General features: G+C 37.1%; 2 protein-coding genes across 2 annotated transcripts; one reads left to right on the forward strand and one right to left on the reverse strand.

Moving 5' to 3' along the window:
* Positions 1–950: 950 nt before the first annotated feature.
* Positions 951–1,526, reverse strand: LOC125089195 (keratin-associated protein 13-1-like). The gene has a single exon (XM_047711609.1). It carries the CDS (start codon positions 1,473–1,475, stop codon positions 951–953), a length of 525 nt encoding a protein of 174 aa, XP_047567565.1. The 5' UTR covers positions 1,476–1,526.
* A 6,377-nt stretch (positions 1,527–7,903) lies between these two features.
* On the forward strand, positions 7,904–8,386 carry LOC125107767 (keratin-associated protein 13-1-like). The gene has a single exon (XM_047743536.1). It carries the CDS (start codon positions 7,904–7,906, stop codon positions 8,384–8,386), a length of 483 nt encoding a protein of 160 aa, XP_047599492.1.
* The last annotated feature ends 12,630 nt before the right edge of the window (positions 8,387–21,016 follow it).

The raw sequence follows: 21,016 nt of genomic DNA on the forward strand, positions 1-21,016 counted from the left end.
CAGTTCTATTTTGCGGAGACAGAAATTGAGGCTAATATTAATAAACATAAATGTTTGTTCAACACTGCTCATGTGTGTTGCTCTTAGCTTGAAAGGCTGAACCTTGGAGAAGCATCAGGAGGTTATTCACACTTCCTTAACCTTTCTTAGGTAGGCACTTCCTACCTAAGATTTCGAAACTCATATACGTTTATACATAAGGGTCAGGAACACACCACTTGTGGTAGGCAGGGATCATGGCACCTAGACTAACCAACAAAGAGCATACATAGCGTCTATCCTGGGAGTTAAGGCTCATCTTTTTTCTGCTGAAAATCCACTCAGATGCTAGACTCTGAAGTACATGTCTATTGATGTATAACTTTACCTTATAAATTATATCATATTCTTGTTGTCTGCATTTCTAGTTTATGTACCAATTTCTTTGTTTTCTTTTATCAGCAAAAATTCATGACCTTTATTCTCAGCCATGTCACTGATGTTGAGATATGCAAAATATGGACCTTCAGGAAATGAATACTCCCCAACAAGAAACATAAAGAATATCAACAGATATTTCTTCAAATCTATCATATTGTATGTCCAAACCCAGTCTCAGAGTCATATTGATCTTTACAAAAATATCCCTAATCCATGAAGCACAAAACTGCAGGCAAATAATAATAATAAAAAGAAGATAAACAATATATTTGAGTGTCAGCTTACAAAAATTTATTAGATTAATATGTTAATTTTTAATTTCTTTTCAATGAAAATCCAATAACATATATTCCATCAATTGTACAGAATTTAGTTCATTTAAGATTATTCATTATGTTCAGTTGGCCAAAATTCAGTGCTACAAGAAACTTATGATTTAGGAATAGAATAATAGTAGTAAATGGTGGAGTTGAAAACAATGGCTGTGTAAGTAGAGACTTCAATTTCAATACTCAAACACATCTGGATCCTCAAAAAGTTGCTCTATAAAAGTCAGATCCACAGGGTGGCCTGTAACACAATGACTGGTAGCTCCTAGAGGTGAAGTAGGTTGGGTGGCAGAATCTGGATCCATAGCCCAGAGAAGGGAAGCCACAGATTCTAAAACCCAGGGGTCTGAAGCCCTGGGATCCACAACCCAGTGAGTAGCAGCTTCTGGATCCATAGCCCAGGGAATGGTAGCTGCTAGACCCAATGCCCACAGACCCGGGGTAAGCAGTCCAGCAGGGACTACGGAGCGTGGAGGTCCTTGGGCGGTAGCAGAACGTCTGGCAAGGTCTGGACACCATGCAGGATATCTGGCATCTGGTGGGCTCATAGCAGGTCTCCTGACAGCCACTGGAGGGGGAGGAGCCCAACTGGCAGGTGCTGGGAGAGCAGAGGTCAGTGCGGTAGACCAGGTTGCTGGGGTAAGAGCCACAGGAGGATCCTGGGTAGCGCAGGTAGCCTCCAAGGGAGCGAGAGGAGAAGGTTCCAGAGCAGCAGCTGTAGGACATGTTGACAGGAGATGTGAGTTCAGCTGAGTGACTGTGAGGAGATTCTGTGTTTGAATTTCATCTCTGGACTGGGGTGTTTATATACTCTCAGCCACAGGTGTGGCACACTACAGAATCACGGTTCCTATGTTAGATCTGCTCTTTTGCATATGTGTAACTCAATAATATCCTTTGTAATTGCAGTTGAATAGTTTCCCACATTTGGATTTATGGGTGCTATAATTTCGGTGTTACAGTCAAAGCCAATGAACTGCTCCTATGTCAGAAATGCCGTGACTGTTTGACATTAATGTTCATCCCATCATGATGAGGAAACACCACAGCCAGGAGAGCTTTTCCTTGGGCTTATGTTATCTGCATCGGCGTCCTGTGTATCAACATCTTTCCGCCTGGATGGAGACTTCCTAGAATGATCCAACTTGTCACCATACTCTACAAGCTCCAAAATTACCTGCTGGTAATTTGTTATGGTTGAAATAGAGAAAGAATGCATCAAGTAGTGGCTACCCAGTGTGTCTCTTATCCAGTGAAGAGAGAACAAAAATAGATAAAACAAAGAGAGAGATGGCTAGACACTGACAGACCCCTGGCCACATATCTAAAGAAAAGGTGACAACACAAGGGCTCAGCTGAAGCAATCCCAAGGAAGGTCAATGTAGACCCATTTCTAGGCAGTCAAGAGGAAAACACTAGTGTGCTGAGGGCAGGCAATAGCTGAAAGAGAATAAAGAAAACAGAGATTTCAGCATTTTTTCTGGTGTAATCCTAAATGATGATCTGTTCCATCCCAATGTCTTTAGAATTAGAACCTTTCAAATTTAGTATTTTTATGAAGAGTGATGTATTATCCATTTTATCATCTACATTTACAAATATCCAGGGCTTCTAATGTTTTAGAAAGTTTTAGTTTTTCACTACTCGGGTTTTGAATGATTTTCTGGCACTTCCACAACCTAGTACCACCCTTTTTCATTTTCCTACCTAAATGTTTCTTTTCCAGGTCCCTTTTCCTCTGGGAGTACATGAATCTGTTTCTCTTTCTCTCCTTTTTCTCTATCTGTCCCCCTACCATTTTTCATTCTTGTTTTTTTCTGTGTTTAAGTTTGGTTTTCTCCATTTTTCTTGTCGCCTTCTTCTTCTTCTTTGCCATTGCTTAACTACAGATTCAATTTTCTTAAAATTTTGATAATTTATCATATTCTTACAGTGTAACTGGCTGCTAAGTTCAATGTTAAAATAAAATCAGTGAAAAAAAAAAACAAATAAAATAGGGGTGCCAGGGTGGCTCAGTTGGTTAAGCATCTGACTCTTGGTTTGGGCTTAGATCATGATCTCAGGGTCATGGGATCAAGCCCCGTGTCAGGCTTCACCCTAGGTATGACGGCTGCTTAAGATTCTCTCTCTCTCTCCCCCCTTCGCACCACCTGCTCTCTCTAAAAGTTAACTAATTACTTGATTTAAATCAGCTAAATGATATTCTAGGCCTGGAAGAATGTACTATTATGGTTGATGGCAAAATTTTATTTTACCAATAAAACCATAATAAAATCACAACAGTAATGTTAAAAGTATTGAATTCTTCAAAAAAATTTATAGCAGTTTTAAAAGAAACATTGTAGGGGCGTCTGGGTGGCTCAGTGGGTTAAGCCGCTGCCTTCGGCTCAGGTCATGATCTCAGGGTCCTGGGATCGAGTCCCACGTCGGGCTCTCTGCTCAGCAGGAAGCCTGCTTCCCTCTCTCTCTCTCTCTGCCTGCCTCTCCGTCTACTTGTGATCTCTCTCTGTCAAATAAATAAATAAAATCTTTAAAATAAAAAAAAGAAACATTGTAGACTTTCTAGAAGGAAGAGAACTGAGAAAAGATGTAAATGAACCCAATTCAAATACCTACTTTGTGAGTCCTTGATTTTCTGTTCATCAAAATCAGAATTTCTCCTTGCTTTTTACTTGGTTCAGCAAGTAGGCAAAGGGTCCTATTGACACAATACTGTGGATGTTATGATTTCCCCAATTTTCTGTTTTCAAACACAATTCCTTAAAATAAATTTGGTCAGAGAGTACAAGATTTCAGTCATGTAGGATGAGTAAATTCTGGGGTTTCAATATACAATATGGTAGTTGTAATTAGTAAAACTACTAATACCACTTTTATTTACTTAAATTTCTAAGAAAGGTGTTCTTAAGTGTTTTAAGCACCCATGCAAAAATTGTAACCATGTGAAATGGTGAATATTTTATTAGTTTGATTTTGATAATCATTTCACGATGTAGACTTACGTCTAAACATCACATTGTATACCTTAAATACATATAAGCTGTCATTTATACTTTAATAAAGCTGGAAAAAATAAAATAATATTGAAGGTAAAACTTATGGGTTAAAAGAGGAGCATAGATTTATGAGGTAAACCATGAAGTTTAGTGAATTTGTTTTCAATTACTCCAGGCTCCTTGTGTAAGGATCATTCTCTGACAAGAGGTATTCTTCTCTTCTCTTTACCTCTAAATTTCTGAAGCTTCATCCACATTAAGTTAGTATAAATTTCAAAAGGATTTGTTAATTCCCCACCTGTAGAGTAATTCATTAACCTTAGACCCAGTGAATATATTGTTTGTTCTATATAGCATAGAGCGCCACCATTTTTTGAACTGATTTATTTCTCAACAACTAAAAATTGAGATATTTCACATAGAATTGATCACTCTGGGCTGTGCACCCAGTGACATCTAGTCTTTTTTTTTTTCTTTAAGATTTTATTTATTTGACAGACAGAGATCACAAGTAGGCAGAGAGGCAGACAGAGAGGGGGGGAAGCAGGCTCCCCGCTGAGCAGAGAGCCCAATTCGGGGCTCGATCCCAGGACCCTGGGATCATGACCTGAGCTGAAGGCAGAAGCTTTAACCCATTGAGCCACCCAGGTGCCCCGACATCTGGTTTTGTTATTGCAAAGTCCCATCACTAGGCTATGAGCAAAATTGTTTTGATATTTGAGTCATGTTTCCAACAAAATCTCATCCATAGTTGAAAGTTGCAACTTTGGGCACCCACCTGCTGCTCTTCTTCATATTGCATAACAGGCTGGAGATCTTTTTTTTACTAATTATCTAGGTTAGACATCCAATAAGCAAAAGCTAATACTTTTAATTTAAAGATTCTAATACTATGTATTATTATTTATAGTGACAAAACATGTTATTATCCAACATAGATTAGAAGACTTTTGAATTCTGTATTCTTGAAAATATATTTGTTGTACAAAGATATCATGGCTGCTTTTCTTAAATGTGCTACATGAAATATTAAATCACATTTCTCTCTGTAATATATTCTTGGTATTTCTCCCTAGGGATCATTTCATTTAAATTTTATAAGGTGGAGAAACACTGAAGATTTCTCAATAAACCTATCAGTGAGGTATCCAAGTATGTATCTTTTTTTTCCTATAAATTATCCAGAAACAATGGTTGAGAACATGAGTTCAAATGGAAGTTATTTATTTTGGAGGGGATACCAGTAATTACATGCAGGGGAGTGGGGAATATGGCAGACAATGGAAGGAAGGCAATGCAGGGTGCATTACTAAGCCAGACACCACTGCAAACAACTGAAACCCAATCCTAATAGAGAATTCCCCACACAGGGTGCAGCAAGCCCTTGTGGAATGAAAAAGTCCTTGGGCAGAATTTTATAGATACTCCCCAGTAATCAGTACACTTCGGAGTTTATGGATGATTACCCAGGGGATGTAGGCTGGGTGTGACAGCTTCTGTTGGGAATGAGGTATTACTAGAAAAGCAGAGATACAATAAATATGGAAAGGAATAAGATAAGATTTGGAAGTATAAATGGGAAAAGAAAAGCAGAAAGTTGTGAAGTCACATGGTGAATTCAGGTCATATTGTGACACAATGTAAAGCATATAAGGTATGGAACAGGAGACAGGTTTGGAAAGAAAGGCTGAATACCCACAATTGTGGCATTTGAGTTTCCTGAAATTTGGAAGGTGTCATCTATTACCAGTGAAACGACTACAACAGGACTTTTCAATGGCTAGCTTCACTATAGCTCCTCACTTAATTTGAATCATTCCATTGTATTTTTAAAAATAAGTACATCTTTCAAAATTATGTAAAATTAACAAGTTAACATTACTTAAAACAGTGAACCCTTCTGCTCAATGAGAATAGAAACTCCAGTGAAAATACATCATCATCATCACCTCTGTTTGGAGACTTCAGAGAAATACCAAAGTATTTCAGAGTCCCGAAGGTACTATATGGGCCAGAACTTAAGTCAAAAGAAATAAGCGTCCATCTGGAGTTGCTATTCTCTTAAAATTACATGTTGATTTTGAAAGTAGTGACCGAGAGGCTAAGAGAATTCCGTAAACTCAGTGGGCTTAAGAAATAAAATTGGAATTCAGCAACTATCAGAGTTGAGATCATGGCAAATATCCCAGACCTTAGAGAGCCAATTCCTAGAAGTAAAATTAAAGTGCTAATAAGCAGCTTTTCATAAAGACTGAAGCCCAGTTTTGAATTATCTCAATCCCTGATTGGATTAAGGTGATCTAGGATGCTGGTGACCTTATCTTAGCAGCCTGCCTGAAACATAAGTAAATTCTTTCTGGAGGAAAGTAAATCATTCTGGGATGTATGTGTGTGTGTGTGTGTGTGTGTGTTTCATATATATTTCTACTCCTCTCAAAATATAGTAGGAATATGAGAAGAAAAGATTGAAACAAAAGAGAGCACCAGAAAATAGAATCTGAAATACATGGTCCATGTGCCAAACTCAGACATTAAAATACCTTTGTGAGGAATTTAACCTATTAGGAAATAGGAAGATATTATCAAGGAATAATTATATTTAAAGAAATGAAGATATGTTTGAGAATTTTGACAGAAAACTGAAAGTGATGCAACAGAACCACATCGAAATTTTGGAAATTAACAATATACTAACTGATCCATAAAATTTAATTGATGTATTTTTTTTCAGGAGATGAAACAGAGCTGAACAGACAATTAATGAATTGGGGGATGGAATAAGAAGAAATTCCCAAAGTTAAGCACAAAGAGATTAAAAGAATGAAAACAAAGAAGAGTATAAAAGGCATATGTAACATTATTTAATGGTGTATTTTGCTTATAGTTAGAATTTCAGAAAAAGGGAGATGAGAATGAGACAGAAACAACATTTGAAGAGACTATGATTAAAAATTTACCCAAATTGATGAAAGGCATGAGTAGAGTTGGCTTGACACCAAGATGGAATGAAAGGCACAAGGATTTACCCAGGAAATGTCTGTGAGAGAAGAGTTAGAGAAGTGGGTGAAGAAGCTAGGAGAGCTGTTAGACTGGGTAAAATAATCTGACCACAGTGCCTGAGGCAGCCACACAGACTAGTCCTAACTCCCTGGGGCCATTGGTGAATCCGCAGTTATTGGCTATCAGAGAAGTTCCATGTGTCCCAGTTGGCTATCAGAGAAATTTCATGTGTCTCAGGACAGAACTTATCTAATGTCTCTGCCGCACATGGTGTCCTTGGTCAACTCAACCTCCTCCAGTTGAAGATCTGAGAAGGGAAGTCTCAGAGTTGATATGCATATGGAGAGAATCTGTTAAGATTACAGGTCTCATATCAGACACACTGAACCTAAAACCCAGTTATTCCTTCCCTCCTTTCTATATTGTTTAGCTCTTTGGTTCTCTGCCTAAGGCCACTGATTGATCTCTACTTGTGACTCTGTCTTGGTTCTGTCCTTCACTGTAACCACATCTCCAAATGAATGTCCAGGTTTCTCTCTGACTTTAACCATCAATGATATTTAATTTGTATCAGCTGACATTTTTGCCCCTTTCCATTGCATCTGAGACATACTGTGTAATAGAATGTGGATATAGTTGGACAATAATTTTGGAAAATGAGAAAACATGGTGACAGGTAAGGTCAGTATTTAGTCTGTTCCTACTAAAGCCAAAATCATACCTCTGATCAATTGACAAAGCAGAAAAATAGTTATATTTCATTTCTTGCCATTTGAGAAAAGTATGTGCCCCATTATTGCCAGGAATAAAACACATGAAGGTTATGGCAAGAGGAAAGGAAGGGCTTTCCTGGCTGAGATGGGATGAACATTAATGTCAAACAGTCACAGCATTTTTTACATAGGAGCTGTTCACTAGCTTTGGCTGTAACACCAAAATTATAGCACCCATAAATACAAGATATGGAAACTCTTTAGCTGCAATTACAGAGATTACTGAGTTACACATATGCAAATGAGGGTGCACAAATGTGTAAAGAATGACCATGTAGGTTACCACACCTGTGGCTGAGAGTATATAAACACCCCAGTCCAGAGATGAAATTCAAACACAGAATCTCCTCACAGTCACTCAGCTGAACTCACATCTCCTGCCAACATGTCCTACAGCTGCTGCTCTGGAACCTTCTCCTCTCGCTCCCTTGGAGGCTACCTGCGCTACCCAGGATCCTCCTGTGGCTCTTACCCCAGCAACCTGGTCTACCGCACTGACCTCTGCTCTCCCAGCACCTGCCAGCTGGGCTCCTCCCCCTCCAGTGGCTGTCAGGAGACCTGCTATGAGCCCACCAGATGCCAGACATCCTGCATGGTGTCCAGACCTTGCCAGACCTTCTGCTACCGCCCAAGGACCTCCACGCTCCGTAGTCCCTGCTGGACTGCTTACCCCGGGTCTGTGGGCATTGGGTCTAGCAGCTACCATTCCCTGGGCTATGGATCCAGAAGCTGCTACTCACTGGGTTGTGGATCCCAGGGCTTCAGACCCCTGGGATTTAGAGTCTATGCCTTCCCTTCCTTGAGCTATGGATCCAGTTTCTGTCACCCAACCTATTTTCCTTCTAGGAGTTTCCATTCATCTTGTTAGTGGCCAGACTGTAGATCTGGCTTCTATTGATTAACATGTTGAAGAGCGAAATCCATTTGGGAAAGGCAGATTCTGTCCTGAGATTATCTACTGTCTTAATTTCTTCCATTAAAATATATCTAATATTCCCTAATCAACAGTAACTTTACCTTACCATCCCTCAACACTGGCTGATAGAACTTTGTTAAACTATGATTAATGAGTAATTCAAATTGCATTGTTGATAGAAGTTATGGTTTGCATTGCATTTCTCCCAAAAATAGATGGAAAATCAAATGATTTTATTTTAATAAAATCTTTATTCTGCTATCCAAATATGTTGTTAATATTTTTTTTTAAAGATTTTATTTATTTATTTGACAGAGAGATCACAAGCAGGCAGAGAGGCAGACAGAGAGAGAGGAGGAAGCAGGCTCCCTGCTGAGCAGAGAGCCCGATGCGGGGCTTGATCCCAGGACTCTGAGATCATGACCCGAGCCGAAGGCAGCGGCTTAACCCACTGAGCCACCCAGGCGCCCCTGTTGTTAATATTTTTATTTATTAGTAGTGTGTCAACTAGGATTTGTGTTATTAATGCTTTTGTTAATGGGCTTTGGAAAGCTCAGGTTTTAATGGCCATGCACTAATTTTTGTTGGGTTTGAGTATTTCCTCCTGTTTAAGCAGTTCCTTGGATGCCTACATTTTCTAGGTATAGCCTTTTTCTCAATGAAATCCCAAGGGTTTGAGTATCTTATTCACACAATGAATATAAACTATGCATACAAAGACATAATAAAGACATTACGTATCAGAGCAATTTGAGGAGTGTAAGAACAAAGTTTAGACTTAAATGCTGAGGTCTATGCATGCAGGTTATCCAAATTGAAGACTGGTGTGTGGGTGTAATATTTTAGAGAAAGAACACCTATGAGCTTTAGCTAATCAAAGTGAAAGGATGCCACATATATTTTTTTAATTGACTAAATCCCTGTACTCCAATTACTATTCTCAATCTGCTCAAATTATTCCCATTTGTGTAAGAACAACTTAGATGGGAACAAACTTAGCTGGGAAGGAACTAGACTCAGCAGGTGTAAAGTTGCACCTGTGTTCTTTGCCAACATATACACCGAATCTAATTAAATGAGAATCTTTTCTAAAAGAGAAACTCTAAATATCATTGAAAATTATTGTTTCTGCTGTATATTGACATAAAATTGGGTATCCTTTATTTACACCATTCTTCTCTTCTACACTGGAGTGTTATAAATGCAAGGTGCTAACATGTAACATAGAAACTAACCATATAGTAGATAATAGAGATACCATAACATACTAACATAGCATGATAACAACTGGAGACATGATATTCATATAGAACAACTAGTGTTTAAATATTTTCCCCTAGTCTTTATTTTATAAGATCCTCAAACATCCCTGAAATTAGGAAATGGAATGCAGAGTACTTGAAACTTGGATAAAACCCAGTCTGCCCAGTTTATCCCAGTATATATCACCATGTTTTCTTTATTTCCTCCTTAACTACCAACATAGTAATATATGAAATATAAAAGGAGTGAGAAGGGCCATTAATTAAATCTACTTACTCCACAGAGGGGAAAACTGAAAGCTAGAGAGCCAGATAGAATTTTACAGGATTACACAGCAAGTTATTAGTAGAATTATCAGTAGAGTTGCTTTACTCTATGCATTCTCTCCAATTCTCTCTCCCCTCATATGCTCCCTCTCTTCCTTATTTTTCGTTCCCTCTTCCTCCTCCTCCACTATTTGAGAAAATAGTCATGACACATAGCTAAAGGAAAACATAAAGGAATAATGGAAGGAGATTTGGGGAAATTTTCATTAGCCATTGTTCTATAAAGTTTAAAATACTCAACACCTCTGTAAACAGTCTTGCTCATGAATTTTAATGATCCAAGTTGGTCTCATGCCCATTATCTTCAACCAAGGGAAAGAGTCCAATTTCGTACCCCAAAACATAAGCAATGGCAGAGTAGTCAAGAGAAGCAGCTGGAGATTTTTGGCTAACCTGAAGCCACATCTGTTAATGTCTCCAGATTTTACATGTCGGAATGGAAAATTTTCTGGCTTTCAGAAATATATTAGTGTCTTAGTTTTCCTGTTATTGATAAAACAAGTTACATCAAAATCAGTGGTTTAAACAATACAAATTTATTATCTTACAGTTCTGTAGGTCAAAAGTCAGATATAGTCTCATTGGGTTAAAATCAACATGCTGACAGTGCTATATTCCTTTCCAGAGGTTCTACTGGGGAAATCTACTTTCTTGCCTTCTTTAGCTTCTGGAGTCCAGCTGCATTTCTTAGCCCACACAGGGGACTTCTTCTGTCTTCAGAGCCAGCAATGATGGGTCAAGTCGATCTTGCTCTATATCACTCTGACCACAACGCTTATGCCTCTTTTTAAGTATGCTTAAGATTATGTTGTGTCCACCTGCCAATCTCCATATTTTATTTTATTTTTTAAAAAGATTTTATTTATTTATTTTACAGAAAGAGATCACAAGTAGGCAGAGAGAGAGTGGGGGAAGCAGGCTCCCCGCAGAGCAGAGAGCCCAATGTGGGGCTTGACCCCAGGACCCCGGGATCATGAATGGAGCCGAAGGCAGAGGCTTCAACCCACTGAACCACCCAAGTGCCCCTAACCTTCCTATTTTAAGGTCAACTGATTAGCCCCTTTAATTCCATCTGCTACTTTAATAACCCTTTTTTACATAAAGTAACGTATTCATAAATTCTGAGGTTTAAGATATGACTATGTTGGAGAGATCATTATTCTGCCTACCAAAACTAGTGAACAAGCCAATTTACTAGAAAACAACAACAGAAACCCAACCAAACCAAAAAATGAAAGGAAACAAAACAAAACAAAACACCTCAAAGACTGATTGACTGTAAATAGGTAGCCATGTGGTGAAATGCTCACGAATGGAGAGCAAAATTCAATGGTGAGGACAGCAGACTTGCAATACCAGGGCTACACACTAAGTTACAGTACTCCATTTCATGTTGGTAGCCAAGATAAGAAAACTGTAATATTTTACAAGAAATGTGACTCCTGAGCTGATGTCATGCCATGCTCATTCAAGAAACTGCCCCTTCATCTATTCCATGTTTTTGGTACCTACTAAATTTCCCAGAGTATAGACTTTCTTCTTTCTATATTTTAGTACAGTGAATTGTGGTCTTCCTATTTTCACCAAATTAACTCCACTCCACACAATGAACAAAGGACCCGCTGGTACTTGTTTGGCTTCCTCCTGCTGCATTGTTTGACAGATGCCTAACACCTTGGATTTTGAACCTAAGGGCTTAGGTCCCAAGCTTCTGCCACTGCACAACTATAATTCCAGAAGCGGCTGATCCTCTGTCTGCCAACTGGTTCCCAATTCTGACTTCTAAGAATAAGTGTGACCAGTTTCCCAGGAAATATGCCAATGAATCATTCCTAGGCACTTGATCTCAACAATTTCTATTAATTATTATTTATCTCATTAGTGATTACAGGTATTTATCCTCCCCAACTCCCTGCCCTCATGTTTGTTTGTTTTTTTCTCATTAGTTATGGCTCAGAACACATTGTCAAATATTTTTTAAAAGATTTTATTTATTTATTTGACAGACAGAGAGAGATCACAAGTAGGCAGAGAGACAGGCAGAGAGAGAAGAGGAAGCAGTCTCCTTGCAGAGCAGAGAGCCAAATGTGGGACTCAATCCCAGGACCCTGAGATCATGACCTGAGCTGAAGGCAGAGGCTTAACCCACTGAGCCACCCAGGCATCCCTTATTATCAAATATTTTGTTAGTACCATTAGTTATCACATTTTCACTGAGCCTTTACCATGAGTCAGAATCCATGGAATGGAAATGTGTTATTGAATGTATTTTTAAAAATAAGTTTATATTTGTGTATTACTGCATAATTTAAAATATATTTAAAATATATTAAGGAAATGTGCTCTAACTGGTCTGAAAATCAAAGACAGAAAACAAGTACTAACTAAATAACTATTTAATTACAGTAATAATGAGCTATGAATGAGTTTTTGATACTAAAATAACATCAAGAGAATCTCACCAAGTCTTAGAGATCAAGAAAATTTTCCCAGAGGAATAGCATTTGGAATAGGTTGGAAGAGTAAATAGAGAGGATGGATAGGTAGGGATTGGAGAAGTATTTTTAGTATTTTTAGTATTTTTAGGACCCAAGTCTTGAGATGTGCATTATAAAACTGAAAGGCATTTTGTCTTTTCAGTGAGAGAAAATGAAAAAAAATCACTTGAAATTAGGTCAGAAAGATTTGAGGGCCATTTTTTTTTTTTAGGTCTTCAGTGGTCTGGTTCAGGATTGGATTTTCTTCAGAAAGCAATGAAAGCCACTGAATGATTTTAGGCATAGTTATAAAATTGTCTGATTTGTTAGTTTTTGAAATAATCTTTGTTATCCAGTTAATATTCACACAAAATGAAATGAACAGATTTTAAGGGTAGAGTTCAATGTTTTTGACAAATATGTACACCTATGTTACAACTACCTGATCGTATATAGACCATTTTTCCTCCTCAGAAAGTACCCTCATGCTTCTTCTAAATCAATCTCTGCCAGCTCAAGCCAACTACTGTAATGATTTCTATCATCATAAAATGATTTTGCCTCTAAAATTTTATAAAAATTAGACCATACAGTATGTTCTTAGGTGTATCCAAATTTTCTCATTCAACATAATGTTCTTGAGATTCCCCATGGTGCTTATGTTTTACTCATTTTATTTTTGTGCAATGGTCCCTTGTGGGAATAGATGATGATGTGTTTATTCCTTCACCTGTGGGTGGATATTAAATTGTTTCAAGATTAAATGAAACTTTTCTTAATCAATAAATCTGCAATTGAATATCAATTCTTCCAGTCTTTTTGTGGACATATGTTGTTAGTGTTTTTGTATTTGTTTCTTTTTTGAAATTCAAATGGAATTTCTGGGTCATAGAGTGAGCCTAAGTTTAACTTCATTAGAAATTTCTGAAATTTTCTGGGATGCCTGGGCGGCTCAGTTGGTTAAGCAGCTGCCTTCAGCTCAGGTCATGATCCCAGCGTCCTGGGATCGAGTCCCACATTGGGCTCCTTGCTCTTCAGGGAGCCTGCTTCTCCCTCTGCCTCTGCCTCTGTCTGCCATTCTGTCTGCCTGTGCTTGCTCTCTTTCTCTCTGACAAATAAATAAATAAAATCTTTAAAAAAATTTCTGAAATTTTCAATGTTGATTTTATCATTTTACTCTACCACCACTGATGCCCTGGATTTCTGGGAGTTCCACATTCTCATCAACATTGGTATCATCTTTCTCTTAACCATTTGCTGAATGAGAGTGGTATCTCGTTGTGATTTTAAGTTTCTTTTTGTGTGTGTGTGATTTTAAGTTTCACTTGCTTGGTTAAAAATGATTTTGAACAGCTTTTCTTGTGCTCATTGGTTATTCTCTTGACTTCTTTTGTGCAGTGTTTATTCACGTTTTTCCACATTTTATATATATATACATATATATACATATATACATATATGTATATGTATATAAATACATATGAATATATATACATGAATATATACATATTTTTGCTAATATGCTGGATTTCTTTACCTACTCTGGGAATAAGTCCACTGTTTGATTTATGTATTGTTAGTAATTTCATATTTGTCGCTTGCCTCCTTATCTTCATGATGACATTGGATAAACAAAAACTTTCATTTTGATGAAATCAAATTTATCAGTTATTTTCCTTTTGTTGTACTTTTTTGCCTCCCACTAGGTTGGAAAGATATTCTCTTATTTTTGTTCTAGATGCTTTAAAATTTCATCTTTTATATACAAGTTTGTGACATGTATCAACATACATATTTTTTTAAGTTCTTTACATGCATCCATTAGTTCAAATGCCATGTGTTGAAAAGATACTTTTCCCCACTTGAGCTGACTTGACATCTTTGTAAAAACAAACTTGTCAGTATACATAGAAGTCTATTCTAGAACTCTATACTGTTTCAAAGGTTAATTATCTATACTTATTTCAGTACCAATTATCTTAATATATCTTTATATTAATGAGATTAATTAATTAATTAATGAGATTAATGAGATAATGAATGTCTTCCAACTTTGTTCTGTTTCAAGATTATTCTTGCTCTCTTGCAAAATATAAATTTTAGAAGAAGTTTTAAAATTTTTATAAAAATGCCAGTTTATAAAAATGCTTACTGACATTTTTGTTCAGAATGTGTTAAATCTATAAATTAAGCATAATAAACATCTTTCAAACAAAGATGTCTATTTTCTTGGGTCTTATTTCATTTCTTACTGTATTATTTTATAGTATTAAATTTGAAATCTTGATTATTTAAATGTATCTCTTAGGTTATATGCATTGCTATTATAACATACTTTAGATTTGATTTTTCACATATTTTTGGTTATTATATAGAAATAAAATAGATTTTTTAATGGTAATTTTATAAATTCATTGGATTTTTTACATCGTTCTACCTGTGAATATAGAATGCTTTCCTGCTCCCTTGCTCATAGTATGCCTTTTATTTGTTTTTATTGCCTATTTCTCTGACTAAAACCTGTAGTGCAATGATGACTAGAAATGTGGGGGAATGTTAATGTGGTTTGTGGTTTGTGCATATGTATGAGTGTGTTGTGAGCTACCTTCTCCACTCACATTAACAGATAACAGATTAACTTTTTAATTTTAAGAGCCTGTTGTTTATAGTATCAAATTATATCCAACCAGGGAAATGGGAGGAAGTTGACTGAATATTAATTGAGTTAATTTAGAGGACATTTGCAACAAAATCCTTGAGTTCTCCCCCCCAGTGCACCTGGGAATTCTGTTTTCAAACTTCCCTCACATCAGGAAATGGGAACTTTGCACATAGCAATTTACTAACTGAATTTCTTCTAATACAAGATTGGCATACTCACTATACCACCCCATTCCTATCACCTCCCTCTTAAAATTTCACTGTAATTCAGTTTAGCCCAATTTCAGAAGATTGAAAGATAACCTTTATTTGGTAAGGGAAGCACTATAAATGAAATGGCATTTAAAAATGAAACTAGGGGCGCCTGCGTGGCTCAGTGGGTTAAAGCCCCTGCCTTCAGCTCAGCTAAGGATCCTAGGGTCCTGGAATAGAGCCCCATATTGGACTCCCTGCTCAGTGGGGAGCCTGCTTCCCCAACTTTCTCTCTGCCTGCCTCTCTGCCTACCTGTGATCTCTCTGTCAAATAAATAAATGAAACCTTTACAAAAGATTAAAAGTGAACCTAAAAGCTGGGACATTCTTAAATATGAAAGACATGAGAATTAAAAGAAGAGAAAGGGGAAATATAGGAAGATGACATGAAATGACCAAAGCAGGGTGAGAAAATACATATTATGCATTCAGGGAAGAATTGAAGTTCAGTTGGTTTATAGTGAAAGGAGGGTTTATGTAGAAATTGGGAGACAGATTTAAAAAAAAGAGCAAGACAGGTTGTGTACATGTGGATATGCTGACTACTGGACCTCATTATCACAAATTTTCTCATTCTCACTCAAATTAGTGCAATCATCTTCTAATCGGATGTCCTTGCTCCAACTTTTACCTTGATCAAGCTATATTTGTTCATTCTCCAGGTGCAGTTTGTAAACTACTTTCTCTGGGAAGCTTTGTTGACTTCTAAGACAGTTGAGATTTCATTGTTAAATGTACTTATATGTTGAGGATTTGCTTGTTAGCAGCTTTAATCACTGCTGTAATTAAGTGATTATTTGGTTAACCTTGATAGAAAGTAAGCTCAAAGAAATAGGAACCACATTTTTAAATATTATTTTTTTAATTTTCTCACTGTAAGGTAGCAGATGAATGAATGTATTCTCCTCAAAAGAAAATATGATGGAACACTTGTGCCTCATGCATTCCCTATGAGCAGAGCTGAATGAATATTATTTTGAGAAGTGACTAGTATCAACAAGATGTTTGACAACATACTACTGAGGCATGACTAATAAAAAATATGAAAGTCAAGGTTGAAGGAGAACAAAGCTGTTATCTGTAATCACTAATGTGACACGAATAAATAAATAGGAATAGATGAAATCAATTGCATAGAAATGACTCATGATGAGTTTCCTGGGAAACTGAAAACATCAATCCCTAGAAATCAGAACCACACGCTGGCTGGAAAAGAAGATGAGTGGCAACTCCTGAAAATAGAGTTGCTTAGGCAGCAGGAGATTGGGAATGGAATTCCTGGGTTCAAAATTTACAGAGCCAGTGAGTGTAGCAGAAGGGAAAGAAATACAGCAGGACAAAGTCAGAAGTCTGGTAGGGACAGGACCTATGGGAGATCTAGTGGGAATCTGATAGAGAGCAGGGATGTGTAGGAAACACGACCCAGAATCACTGTTGCTAGAATTTTGAGGGAACTTTACCTCGATCCTGGTAAACTCAGAGCTTTGCAAAAGACTTAAAAGGTAGATGTTCACTGTTTCTAGAGCAGCTGTTATATAGGATTGAGACAACTTCTTGAGATATTTTAATGATAGTTTTTATGCTTTGATGCTGATATCCTTAAACAAGATATTGTGTCTATCTTAAGTATCAGTTGGGGTATTCCAAATTTACTGTCTTCAACACTGTAATTGGGAGTTGTGTGTATTTCATTATATTGTGGTGTGACGATTATTGAATCCATCCTTGATTTGTCTATAAAAGGCTGTTTTCTTTTTTCTTTTTCTTTTTTTTTTATTTGTTTGACAGACAGACCACAAGCAGGCAGAGAGGCAGGCAGAGAGAGAGGAGGAAGCAGGCTCCCTGCCGAGCAGGGAGCCCGACTCGGGGTTCGATCCCAGGACCCCGGGACCATGACCTGAGCCGAAAGCAGAGGCTTTAACCCACTGAGCCACCCAGGCACCCCGGCTGTTTTCTTTTTTAACTAGAGTATGTCCTGGGGCCAGAAAACCACTTCTTTTTTAATCAGATAATGCTTTTAATCATCAGGGATAGCTCTGATTTAGCCAAAAAGTATTTTTCCATTTTAATGTTATTTTATGTATGTTCCAGATCTCTAAGACACCTGGCCCACACATGGAAATGTGCATGTGGGATCATATGTGTTATTCTATTTTCCAAAATCATGGAAATTATAAACAAAATAAGATTAAGTTCATAGAAGAGAACTGAGCATTGCCATTTCTATTTCTGTCAGAGAAAGCCAAATGAAATTTTCTGTATTTTCTTGCATAATTTCAATCCCCTTTAGATCTCCCAGTAACAATCTAGAAATCATGATAATTTTTCAAGCGATCTAGTGGTGATGATGATGAGTTTTTCAACACTTCTGCTCCACTTTCCTCAACATGATGACTTTGAGTCTTGTGTTTGTTGCCTTATGGTCTTGAATGATTGCAACACTGACCAAAATAGATGAGCTGACTTGTGCCTCCCACCCCAACATTCTTAAGTTAGAGTCCTAACCTCCAACACTTCAGAATGTGACTGTATTTGGAGATGTGATCTTTAAAGATGTAACCAAGGAAAAATGAGGTTATATGGGTGGGCTCTAATCCTACATGGCTGGGGTCCTCACAAGAGGAGATTAGGATCCAGAAACTCAGGATGATAATGGAGAGCAGGAAAAGGAAGTGGGATGACTGGAAGAGAGAGAAGATGAAATCACATGGCAAATTGAAATTTCATTAAAATGAAACTTAGGAACCAGAGGTCTATCCTTAGCTTTACCATTAACTCTCTGTGAGACCTAGAAACTAACTCTTCTAGGTCTCAAGATCCATTCCTATCCAGTAAATTAAGCCTAACTCGGTGAATATACAGTCATTTACGTCTCTCATATTTAATGCATTCAGAAAGTGAGTGGGACACTTTCATTTCCTTGAAGAAAAGCCACTTTTGGCAAATCTATGATTCTCTTTGAGCTTCTATTTTCTCATATGCTTAAAGAAACTTAGAGTGTAATGAGTGAATTCCACACTGGTATTCTTGCATGATGAAATAATGCATAGAAAATTTCTTTAAGTATTCCTGGGCTTTACACAAAGGTATCATTTTATTTTTATGTTTGGTTCATTTGCAATAAGCCTTATTTTTAGCAGCTTGTCATTTCCTGAAATACTGTATTTATAAAAGATTAGAAAAGAACCATAAAAAATTAAAGAAGATCCAATTTCATATAGAGATACAATGGAAACAGATCTATAGGCTGCTTTAGAAGCTCTTTTGGAAAGGCCCAAGATGGAACACATGCCTTCTGAACCTGGACCCCTCCCACCTAGCTTCAGTGATTACCTCCTTATACACAGAGAAATGAATCAGGCTAGAAACTGGTTTTGGAATGCAAAATTTAGACATTTTCAACCAAAATGAGGTATATTTAATTCTAGTTACGTAAATCTCATAGGCATTTTTCTGTCAATTTTACAAACGCATAGTAGTTTTCTATTTACTTATTTTTTAAAATTTTTTTTGGACCAAATCATATAAACTAACTTATTTACTTGCTTTCTATATTCCTGGTATATGTGTCAACTTCTTCATTCCATCATTCTGTCAGCACAGACACATGGTCTGTTGTTCACTGAGTGAATCCTACTCTCCTCTGCTCCTGAGACTCATCGTCAGAGATATTTGTACCTTCAAACTATGAGGTTCCAGAAAATTACTTCTTTAAGAGAATTGAAGGTCAAAAGATAGCCTGATGGTGGGTATTAAGGAGGGCACATATTGCATGGAACACTGGGTGTGGTGCATAAACAATGAATTTTACAACACTGAAAAAATAAAATAAAATGAAATAAAAATAAACAACAGATTTCTCTGGAAGATAAAAAAAAAAAAAAGATATCTGTTAAGACCTTGCACACAAAGGCTTTCAACACCCATTCACATAAAAATATAAGCTTTCATTTTAATTTCACAAATATGCAACAAACCAAAAGTAGAAAATAAACAAGTAACAAATCACCACATTAATTTTGGATTAAGGAACTTATTACAGGGGCACCTGGGTGGCTCAGTCAGTTAAGCATCTGTTTTCAGCTCAGATCATGATCCCAGGATCCTGAGATCAAGTCCTATATTGGGCTCTCTGCTCAGCAGGGAGTCTGCTTCTCCCTCTCCCTCTGCCTCTTCCCCCTGCATGTGCTCTTTCTCCTTCTACTGTTTTCTCTCTCAAACAAATAAATAAAATCTTAAAAAAAAAAAAAAGGAGATCACAGCTTTGTAGTAAAACTTGAAATCAGGCAATGTGATGCCCCCAGTTTTGTTTTTCTTTTTCAACATTTCCTTGGCAATTCGGGGTCTCCTTCTGATTCCATACAAATTTTAGATTGTTTGCTCCAGCTCTTTGAAAAATGCCTGTGGAATTTTGATCAGAATGGCATTGAAAGTATAATTGCTCTCGGCAGTATAAACATTTTAACAATGTTTATTCTTCTGATCCATGAGCATGGAATGGTCTTCCACCTTTTTGTGTCTTCTTCAGTTTCTTTCATTAGTGTTCTGTAGTTCCTTGAGTACAGATTCTTTACCTCTTTGGTTAGGTTTATTCCCAGGTATCTTACAGTTCTTTGTGTCATAGTAAATGGAATTGATTCTCTAATTTCCCTTTCTGTATTTTCCTTTTTAGTGTATAAGAAAGCAACTGATTTCTGCACATTGATTTTGTATCCTGTCACATTACTGAATTGCTGTACAAGTTCTAGCAATTTGGGAGTGTAGTCTTTGGGTTTTCCATATAAAGTATCATGTCATCTGCAAAGAGAGACAGTTTAACTTCTTCATTGCCAATTTGAATACCATTTATTTCCTTTGTTGTCTGATTACTGTTGCTAGGACTTCTAATACTATGTTGAACAAGAGTGGTGAGAGTGGGCATCCTTGTTGTGTTCCTGATCTCAAAGGGAAGGCTATCAGCTTTTCCCATTGAGGATGATATTTGCTGTGGGTTTTTCATAGATAGATTTTATGAAGTTGAGGAATGTTCCCTCTATCCCTATATTTTGAAGCGTTTTAATCAGGAATGGATGCTGTGTCTTTTCAAATGCTTTTTCTGCATTGATTGAGAGGACCATGTGGTTCTTCTCCCTTCTCTTATTGATTTGTTCTATCACATTGATTGATTTGCAAATGTTGAACCACACTTGCAACCAGGGATAAATCCCACCTGGTAATGGTGGATAATCTTTTTAATGTACTGTTGGATCTTATTAGCTAGGATATTTTTGAGAATCTTAGCATCCATATTCATCAGGGATATTGGTCTGAAATTCTCCTTTTTGGTGGGGTCCTTCCTGGTTTGGGGATCAGGCTAATGCTGGCTTCATAAAAAGAGTCTGGTAGTTTTCTTTCTGTTTCTACTTTTTGAAACAGCTTCAGGATAATAGGTATTATTTCTTCTTTGAAAGTTTGGTAGAATTCCCCAGGGAATCCATCAGGTCCTGGGCTCTTGTTTTTTGGGAGGTTTTTGATCACTGCCTCAATCTCATTACTAGATATTGGTCTATTCAGGTTGTCAATTTCTTCCTGATTCAGTTTTGGAAGTTTATAGGTTTCCAGGA

The sequence above is a fragment of the Lutra lutra genome, chromosome 1 (assembly GCF_902655055.1).
Source record: "Lutra lutra chromosome 1, mLutLut1.2, whole genome shotgun sequence".
In the NCBI taxonomy this organism is placed as follows: domain Eukaryota; kingdom Metazoa; phylum Chordata; class Mammalia; order Carnivora; family Mustelidae; genus Lutra; species Lutra lutra.

What these genes read in the sequence shown, in the direction of transcription:
- LOC125107767 (XM_047743536.1), top strand. Translation starts at nt 7,904, where the DNA reads ATGTCCTACAGCTGCTGCTCTGGAACCTTCTCCTCTCGCTCCCTTGGA.
- LOC125089195 (XM_047711609.1), bottom strand. Translation starts at nt 1,475, where the DNA reads ATGTCCTACAGCTGCTGCTCTGGAACCTTCTCCTCTCGCTCCCTTGGA.